At 32.1% G+C, this 10,692-nt stretch overlaps 2 protein-coding genes across 2 annotated transcripts; both read right to left on the reverse strand.

Moving 5' to 3' along the window:
* Positions 1 to 517: 517 nt before the first annotated feature.
* Positions 518 to 949, reverse strand: LOC145604324 (2S sulfur-rich seed storage protein 2-like). The gene has a single exon (XM_081660242.1). It carries the CDS (start codon positions 947 to 949, stop codon positions 518 to 520), a length of 432 nt encoding a protein of 143 aa, XP_081516368.1.
* Positions 950 to 2,880: 1,931 nt separating this feature from the next.
* LOC145603417 (thiamine thiazole synthase, chloroplastic-like) lies at positions 2,881 to 5,777 on the reverse strand. The gene is made up of 2 exons (XM_081659309.1): positions 4,791 to 5,777; positions 2,881 to 3,260 (listed from the first exon to the last, which is right to left on the reverse strand). Exons 1-2 carry the CDS (start codon positions 5,697 to 5,699, stop codon positions 3,099 to 3,101), a joined length of 1,071 nt encoding a protein of 356 aa, XP_081515435.1. The 5' UTR covers positions 5,700 to 5,777; the 3' UTR covers positions 2,881 to 3,098.
* Between the last annotated feature and the right edge of the window lie 4,915 nt (positions 5,778 to 10,692).

Consider the following 10,692-nt stretch of genomic DNA (forward strand, 5'->3'; position numbering starts at 1 on the left):
TTACTTTTGTATGGTGGAGGAATTTGTATTCGGCATAGGAGAACTCATACAACAGCTTATTTTGCTTGTTTAGTTAGCATCCTATTTTGCCATAAACTTATTGATGCAGCTAACTTTGTAATGTGGACCCTTAGTTAAAGGGATTTAATATAACTTCTATTCTGTGCTAAGAAAAAAGAAAAAGAGTGATCTAAATTAGACTAGAAAGAGTAATTACAAAACTTATATATGGGAGATCACAGTGATTGTCAAGGCCGAATGAGCTAATTAACTCTTATTTATTGTGCATAGCTCAAAGGAAACAACCAAAAACAAGAACAAAGCCCAAAATAAAACATAAGGTACACGACGATGTACCCTAAAACTATCCCTTATAACACCTCTCTTAAGCAAATTAGACTTAACTAATTAACTAAGAGATTTAAAAGACGATGATCATAACCATCCACCATACATGATGATGATGATGACCATCCCTTAGCATGCATGCATGCACATCATATGTAGCTAGTACGTCTTACTCCATGTAAGACATGGGGCACTTGCGTTGCATGGTACCACACATCCTAGGAATATTCATGGCTTTTTCCATCATTCTTTGTTGATGCATCATCCCTTTTTCTTCCACCATCATCCTCATGGCTTCACATTGACATTGTGGCCTCATCATCTTCAAGTCATCACAACACTTCTCTAAGTATTGTTGCCTTCCTTGGTTATCATCCTCATCATCACGACCCATGTACCTCCTCATGCCTTGCCTCATGTACTGCTCGCAGTGGTTCGGCCACTGCGACCTTAGCTGGCGGCGACACTGGCTAGATGAGCCGCCCCTCCCTTGTTCAAAGTCATCTTCGATCTCAACCTCGGTGGTTATGATGGTAGCATGAGTCATCACCACCAAGGCTGCCATGACGGCAGCTAGTATCACAAACTTGGTTATTGCCATTTGATTAAGTAGAGTAAGTTGTATTATTTCTTTATTTGGATTTGGTTGTTTGTTGTAGGAATGTTGGTTTTGAGAATAAGAATATTGGATTATTTATAGATGATTAAGGATAGTTATTGCATGCAATGGAGATAACGTGGTTGGTGAAGATAGTAAGTGACAGCCACCAAAGCTTTGTTTCTTGGCTTTTATGTAGACTTATACGACATATGGTGTTATTATGCATGGAGAATATATGCAAGGTTCGTTGTTCGCCATTTGTATTTGCTTTAATAAAATATTTTACAATGGTAAGAGTATTGATGTGGTATATGATCTCGTGATAACTATCAATTTATTGTAGTCATGTTAGTTGAATCATACCCCCTCCGTCCCTAAATTACATTTCTCTTTGGAAATTTACACGAAAATTAAGGAGGGAAGAATAAGACATATAACAATAATTAAATAATGCAATGGGAAGTACAAAGATAGATTAGTTATTACTTATGACATGTCATCAATCCTTTGAAAAAAAAAAGGACCAATCACATGCTTCTAATTGAAAATTTTAACCAATCATGTTCATTGTAATTTGGCACAAGAATTATGATTGAGATTAGGTAAGGATGAGTGAGAAAGCATTAAATATAAAACAGAAAAAGAGAGTTGATTTACTAAAAAAAAAACTTACCAAAAATAGAAAGGAATAATGTAATTTTGGAATACCAAAAATAGAAAGGAGGAATGTAATTTAGGGACGGAGGGAGTAATTATAATATACTTCCTCCACTTCTTTATACTTGCAGCACACACTTTATCACAGTATTTAAGAAAAGTGTTGAGCCCATGAGAGAACCCACATGTGAGTGATGTGTTGTCTCACATTATTTGAGTGTATAAGTGTGAATTTGTATTAGGATGTGTATCCCACGTTGAAGAAATAAGAAAAATGTGTCCACTTTATAAGGCTAAAGGGTTACTTCCCTCATTGTCATATGGTTTTGAGGTAGAACCTCCTTTGTCGTATAAAGTAGACAGTTTGTATCGCTTGTGGCCTAGGCCCATTTATCAAAAAGTGGACCTCATATGATATAGTACACTTTAAATGGTCTTATAGATTATAAGGAGTATAATCAAATGAACCATGTGCTTTAAATAAAGGTAATAATACAATTTTCACCATAAAAACCTTCATTTTATAATGTGTTGCAATTATAAAAAAGCGAAAGAAGTATATATTATATATACGTACAGTATATCTTTTGAGTTTATAATTAATAGTCATGCTAGTTGGATCATAATTGAAATAAAATTGCATTTGAAAAAAATAATTAGGGTACTTTTGTATAACATATCTACATGTCATTACCAAGCCCCAACATGAGCTGGACCATAGCGCAACCAAACCCGAACTACGTGTTGGGCCGAATGCCATGGTCACGGTACGATTTCTTTATGTTGACTCAAGAAAGTGTGCTTGGCCCAAAGAGGACCGTGTTATGTGCTACACTTACACTTGTTTTAATCGGTTATGCTTTTTTAAGTGTTGTAAGTTTCGAGTTTTTGTAAGTGTCTCATTTGAAGTATGTAATGTTTACGTGCGTCATTTTAATCAATGTTCACCACTTGTTTAGAATAATTGAACATTACGACTTTTTCTGATTAGATAATGACATGGATCTATTGACTAGATCATTGATAATTTTTGTTTGTTATAACCTATTTGTTCGAGTGTGATGCGAGATGAAATAATATGCATGTGTATAGGACAATTCTTCGTAGGTACACAATTGATGTTGTACACAAACAAGAAATTTTCGCAAGTACACAATTGATTTTGTAAAAAGAGGATTGCCAACACGTTTAACACGATCACTTCATCACTTGTCACGTAACACTAGTTAACTGAACCAAAGCATAGATCATGACCGATTGCTCGGCTTTAGGTCTTAAACTGAACCAAAAACTACCATTTATGAAATAACCGAAAGGTTCTACAGGAAGTTGCATGTACAACACACCCAAATTTTGACCAAACACACAAAATGACCAAAGGGGTTGAGTTAGAGCTCTTGGCTCACAACACCTATATTATTACACAGGCTTAATTTCACCCTCTCATAACATTAGGCATAATATGGGCCGGAATAGGCTGGGCTTTAAGATTTTAAGCGTCAACAACATCAGAAGATTCAGCAGAAGCCAATGTAAACTCGGGCTGTAGCTTCTCGGTTGCTGGTCCATCAAGAGCGTTGTCTAGGCCCAATGCTCTTAGTGCTAAGTGGGCTGCCTTTTGTCCTGATATCATCATAGCCCCAAAGGTTGGACCCTGCACAATATTGTTTGGTATGTCAATATTTTTTCCATTTTTAAGAATTGTGAATATTTAATAAAAAAAAAAAAAAGGTTTTGATAGTATTGTGAATTTTGTTTTTCAAGTAAATGTACTTAATCAAATATCGTAATTGATAAAACCTTTAAAAAACACCCTGTAATATCAAACAAATTAAAAAGATTTGGCACTCATGTGATTATGACACGAAAAGTTGTGTTGTCACTATAAGAGAGTGCCAAAATCATTTACCCAAACAAGCAATATATATGATTGTCCATTCATGTGAAGAGTAGATATTTTTTAGAACTAAGGTTTTCTACCTCACATTTTACTTTTGTGGGGATCTCTTTAAAGATACTACAAAATGAGGATTAATCTCATCCATATTTCATAGTTTCAAAAATAAAAATAAAAAGGGGTGATTTTCATCCATATTCGCATATACCCTACAATTATACTCGAGCAAAGTAATGGCTATAGTGATTATCATCATATCCCTTTCACAATCATCTTTTGTAAGGACATTTCACGGTTATCTTTTGTAATTATTGGTATTTCTTCTTTATTGCAATAAATAAGTGAAATGGATGGTAATCACTAAAATCATATCACACTAACATATGTTAATAAATACATAGCAAATCTTCATGACTTTGGAAGCATCTAGGTTCAACCTTATATCCTTCATTTGTTTTTAATAATTTGTTGATTTTTCTTTCATTTTATATAAATATAAAAAAGAATTGTCATTATTGTATGTAAGACAAGTAACGAATTAAATTACATGCATAACTCTTCACAATTTCATAAGCTTTATGTGAAAGAAGGACCAAAAAACTAGACAAGTACTCAATTCCCAACTTCTAGATACAACAAATTGCATTGAAAAAATGCTATTGTATTTTCAAAAAAAAAAAAAAAAAAAAAAAAAAAAAAAAAAGACTTTTTTTTATTTACACAGAACAACCCCAAATCAAAAAAGAACATCCTACCCATCACAAACTAACTAAAATTTGCACTAAATAAAATTAATTCGTTAAGAAAAATTAATACGAGTAAATGATACTCCGTAACAATTCATGCTCGTTGATATACTTCATTATTTAGGAATTAATTTGTTGATGATATTGTAGAAAAATTCAAATTTAAGTCCTAAATTTTAGAAATCAATAACCCCATAATATGAGTCAAACTTTAACAGTCAAACCCAAATAAATGACACAGTTTTATCTATTTCCTACGTCTAGACAGAACAGAACACATGTCATTTACAAAAGATAACCTCAAATTAAATAAGAATTCCCTTAATAAGTTCAAATAATTTCCTTGATCCATGCATTAATTATTTAGATTGCATCTTTAATTTGTTCCTATTTGTTAATAATGTTATAAAAAAAAAGTTCATATTTGTTAATAATGTTATAAAAAAAGTACTAATCAACCACATAAAACACCTTTGATAAGGTAATTAAGAAATGTGGCATATAATTTAGAGACGACAAGAAAAAGATAAAAGAGCGTTACCATTCGAGGAGCACCATCAATCTCAGCAACCTCCATACCAGTAACAATCATACCGGGAACAACTTCCCTAGTCAATCTCACAATAGCATCCTCGGCCGAGTTCATGTCCAAGGCACTCATCCCAGGAACAGTCTTGATCATACCAATGTCTTGTAACCTTTTCACACCCGTGGCCCCGAACGGACCATCATGACCACACGAGCTAACCACGATTTTAGCCTCCATGACATTCGGGTCCATGCAACTTTGGGTGTTGTGGTTCATGGACACTAAGGCCCAGTTCGTAACAACACCCGCGACACGGCCCTCTTTCACGATCAAGTCCTCGGCCGCAACGGCGTTGAAGAGCTTGACATTGGGTCGGGCCAAGAGCTTAGACATGATGGTGGAAGTGAATAGAGCAGCATGTTTGATGACAACGTAGTTGTCCTGCTCATCGTATTCGATACCGAGCTCATCGAGGAATCGATGAGCCGGTTTACGGACAACCATGGCGGAGAAAAGCTGGCCACCGAGCCACGCTCCTCCGCCAGGGCTAACCGATTGTTCGATAAGGGCGACGTTGATGTCCGGGTTCTTGCTGAGCTCGTAAGCACAGCTGAGCCCGGCTGACCCGGCCCCGATCACGACCACGTCGGTATCGGCGTACGTGATCATGTCGGTCATGTAACGCCGGGTCATCTCTCGCGAGACGATGGATTCACGGATCGGGTCGAATTTGTAGTTGTTAAGGTCGTACGGGGGAGGGGCCGGGGCGGCCGACATAGCGATGGAAGACTTGGATGGTTGTTGCTTGTATGAGATGGACTTGTTGATGGGTGTGGTTAAAGGGGTGCCATAGATGGGTGAGTCTAAGAAGGATGGCTTGTTTAGCTTGGATGAAAGGGCAGCTGATGCCATTGAAGCCATTTTTTTTAGGGCTAGAAAAGAGAGAAAGGGTTGGTTTAATTTGGGTGTAAAATTTTAGTAGTGAGTGAGTGAGTGAGTGAGTGAGTGTGAATGAGAGGGAGTGATGGATTTTATAGAAAATGAAAAGTTGTAATTAGGAAAAATATCTTCTTTGATGTTGTGAGTCATATGTGACTGTGATTATCCTAAAAAATCTTAACTGATTATTAATTTTTTATTTCTAATTTAATTTGTAAATCAAAATCAATGGACCAGTTTTAACCACTTAAAAATTTGTGGTGTAAGAATGAGGATATAAAGGTTTTCTTCCATCAAAAAGACTTGTATGGACCTGGTTCACAATAATATTATTGTGGACCCGAGGTCAATACACACGTAAGTAACTGACATTATATTAAATATAGTGACTCTTATTTTTAATATAGTAACCTTATTTTTAACATAGTAACTTTTATTAAAACTAGTATAACGTTTAATAATATTGTGAACTTGAAATACGACGCTATTACCCTAATTTTGACATAGTGGCCTTTATTATTCATATTGACCGATATATAAAATGTTTCATTAAAAAAACTAACCACTTAGGCCTATGTATTACAAAAATGACTTTTATTTCAACATAGTGACCTTTTTTATAATTATAGTAACCTTTTTTTTTATTAATAAAACAACCATAGTTTCTCTAATGTTAGTGGTCCACAATAAATTAGTGTGAACCAGGTTCTTTTAAGAATTTTTATTCTTCCATCCCTTATCAAATTAATTATTACATCAAATATAGTTTTAAGAGAATGAATATGAAATATAGTATATTTTCAGAATTTTTAAAATTTACTTTAAAAAATATTATTATTCCACCGTATCTTTAAATGTTGATATGTAAAAGAAAATATTACGTTGTATTATTTAATCTATTAAATTATAGGATTTCAAAAAAAGTATTGAATATATCAGCATGTATTATGAAGAAAAAAAACATAATCAACTTATTTTTTAAACCAATAAATAAGAAAAATTGAAACGTAAATGAAATAAAATACTTAAATCTCAATTTAATTTTTTACATGATTGTCAGTAATTCATCAAACTTTAAGTTTTGATATTTGGAATGTTGGTTCACACTATTAATTTTGAACAATTTGAGCAGATTAGAATGCTATTTGGAGGTTACCCGTGCAAAGAATAAGGTTTTTCCTTTAATTGACAACTCTAGCCTCTAGGTTGATGACCAACAAGAACAGATTTATTATAAACCTGACTGAGGATCCTCGATGTCAAATGTGTGGTGCGGATGAAGAAGATACAAAATACATTGTGAGAAGGTGTCTGCTGCTCACGTGATTTGGCAAAGGTTGGGTGTTCAATTGAATACTGATGATAACACAATGCCTTTTCTGAGCTGGCTCTTGAAAAATATTGTAGAGGGGAATTTAATCCGAGGAGAGGAGTGGCCAAGAGTCTTTGCAGTGACTTGTTGGTGGCTATGGAGGTGGAGAAATGAAAGAGCTTTCAATCTAAATCCTAGCATTCCAGTCAATCAAGTTATCTTTATTTTTGTAAGAGTTGGATTGATTAAGCAAGCCATGGAAAATAGATCGTTGATGAGGTAAGTGGAAGAGGGAAATGATCATTTTTAGATGGACAAATTAAAAAAAAAAAATTAATATAGTAGTGAATATGAAATATAGTATATTTTTGGGACTTTTTTTTTAATTTTAAATTTACTTTAAAAAAAATTTAATTAGTCACAGTATTTCCAAATGTTGATATGTAAAAGAAAATATTACGCTGTATTATTTAATTTATTAAATTATAGGGTTTTTGAAAAAATTAAACCTTTTAAAGTATTGAATATATCATTATGCATGTAAAAAATAATAAATCAATAAAAATAAAAAAATAAAAAACAAAAAAAACATAATCAACTTATTTTTTAAAGCAAGAAATAAGAAAAATTGAAGCGTAAATGAAATAAAATACTTGAATCTCAATTTAATTTTTTACATGATTGTCAATAATTCATCAAACTTCGTTAGTACTCAAGTCATATTGTTATAATATGCAATAATGTATGTTTTGATTTACTTCTTAAATTTCTACATTTTTTTTTTGAAACCTCTTAAATTTCTACATTTTTGACATAAGAGATTGAATATTTGAATTTTGATATTTGGAGCTTTTATTAATGTGTAATTCAGGTTTTTTTTTTTATTTGTGATCATCTAATTTATTTTGAGACGAAGTATAATATTTTAAAAACGTACTCTGAACTTGTTTAAGAAGTGTTATTATTCTCAACCTTATCATAATAACTGATTTACATTCAATTAAGTTGTAAGGGACATTTTATAAATTTACAAAATTAAACAGAATTTTCACCATTACTTTGTTGTGATTAAGCTTCAATGGAGAAAGCAATAAAGGAGGAAACTCCGACCTTTTAAGGATTAATAATCATTTTCCGTCAAAAGGGTTAATCATACCCTTAATTTCTCTATTTTCTTAGAGTTTTCATTTAATTAAATTTAGTGGTAAAGTCGTCGCAAATTAAATGATGATATTTGAGACTACCACTTTGTTGTTTGAGTATAGAGGAGGGTTGAACTTATGGGTCTATTGTTGGAAGTTAATGAGACACATGAGAGAGCATTCTTGTGAAGCGGAGTTTAATGGAGCTAAGGTGGTGGTTGCAAAATTTTCTTTTTTTGGCTTCATTCATCCATTGACAAAGAGAGGGTTGGATATTCTCATCATTCTATCTTTTCTTTGAAAGGAGAAGCTAGACAGGAAAATTAATGGACGTTAAAAAACGGGAAAATTCAAGTTTATCAATTTGATAAACAAAATTTGTTTATCAAATGACACAATTGTAAATAAATCAACAACTTTTTATTAAATATGGGTCCCAATGTTGTTGATATATTTACGAAAATGTCATGATGACTGTGCATTTATGTTGTTTTATTTACCATTTTGCCATTTGATAAATAAATTTTGGATCAAATTGATTAACTGGAACTTCCTCTTAAAAAAAAGTTCTCAGGGATAACCAGCAAAAAGAAGATTTTTTATTTTTTTTTTTTTGAAAGAAAGAAGAAATATTATTGTATATACAACATGCAGCACGATATTCAAGGCAAAAAATTTACTTAAGTGTCATTTGATTAACAAAATACGACGCTTATCATTGTTAGAAACTTGTCATCATAGGCTCCTCAGTCTCTCAAAAAAAAAATGTGAGAGGAAGAATATAATAAAATCAGTAGAAATGAGAACATCTATGCCGTAGAAATAAAAACAAAAATAAGAGAAAATGTTTTTAAAAAAATTGTACTAGTACTTAACAAAACAACTGATCAATAAATCAATACATTTTTTTTTTTTTTTTTTTTGAGGGGATAATAATCGATGAACCTAAAAAACAGGATGGATTTCTCCTATGGAACTATGGACTGTGAAGTAATTCGCTACTCACTTGTAGCAATGTAGCATTCAAGCCTTTTTTTTTATTTTTTGGTACAACGTAAAGTTACATTAATTATCTCTCTAACGTGTATATGCGCAATGAGGTTGATAGCCACTTCTGGCATTTTCTTGAGTGGTGATTTTGCCATATTTGAAATTGGTGGCTCGGAATTCTCGTGATTATTGATTTTTGACAACCATTATGACGATTACTATTATACATATCAATGTCATTTTCCATCAATTTGTTGTTATTTGAAGAACTATACCTCTTTAATCGGAGTAAAGTACAAAATAAGATGGCAATTACAAAATGAAATGGCAATTACCAAACTCATTACATCGTCACTTATATATTATAGTGATTCATTAGATCATCAATTTAGAATAAGATTAAAACTTCATGGAACGGTTTGGTATTTCTTTTAGGTAAGATAAACTGCCCTATCGAACTCGAACCTCTTACAAGTCAACCTGATCAAGTTTGCAAGCTAAACACTTTGAAGTGTGTGGCGGGGTTGGTAAGGAATGAAAATCTCTATCCTCAAAGTGCCTCTAAAATGGATATTAGCTTAGACGACCCCCAACCTCAAAGTTGAAAACGAACCCTAATCCTTATCGCTGTACTAGACTAGACTTTGTTTGGTTTGTGAAACAGTTTAGTATTTATAAAATAATAGAGAATGTACACGTAAGTTTTATACTTTTGTATATTTTTGTTGATAAGAGTAATATATATTTTGTTTATTTGTCTTCACTTACAAAGATGTGCCACGAAAGATGTGTCACGTTAGTTCCAAAATATTTTTTACACGTAAATTTGTAATACATTAGTAATTTTTAATTTTCAAATTACCTAAATTCTTAGTTATAAGACAACGATAGTTCCAAAAGGACATTTGAGTGGTTGTGTAGTGACTTTTTTTTACATAAATTGTCAATTTGTGGATTGTAATCTAGAAAATAATACTCCGTACAAAATAAAGATTCAGACAGAGAACAAAAATATCGAGCTATTAATTTGCATTAATTTTCAAAATAGTTCGTCTAGTATATATATATTTCACATGTCATAAACTCATAACTATAATACACATAAGTAATTATAGAATTCTCTTTGTCAAAAAAAATAAAATAAAATAAAATAAATAAAAATAAAAAAATAAAATAAAAAATTATAGAATTATAGTCCGATTATGTTAAACCAAAAATGAATACTTTAGTCTAAAAATGACATCATATTACTATCAAGCACCTCCAAAATAGATTGACAGCTTGAAGCTTGAAGATTTAACAAAATTCTCATTAACTAAGCGGAATTCATTAAGGTGATGAAAACCTTTAATTAATCCAGGAGGGAGTTTCTAATTTGAGCATTAATTCGTCAAATACACATACTATATTCAAACAGCAAAACATTAGTTATACAAAGAAAACATAAAGTTGATCAATTGTGTAAATCTATTCTTATTCATAACTTTTTTCCTGCCCCATCAAAACTTTTTTTTTAACCTTTTTCTATAAC

Source organism: Chenopodium album, chromosome 22 (assembly GCF_948465745.1).
Source record: "Chenopodium album chromosome 22, dcCheAlbu1.1, whole genome shotgun sequence".
NCBI classification, from domain to species: Eukaryota; Viridiplantae; Streptophyta; class Magnoliopsida; order Caryophyllales; family Amaranthaceae; genus Chenopodium; species Chenopodium album.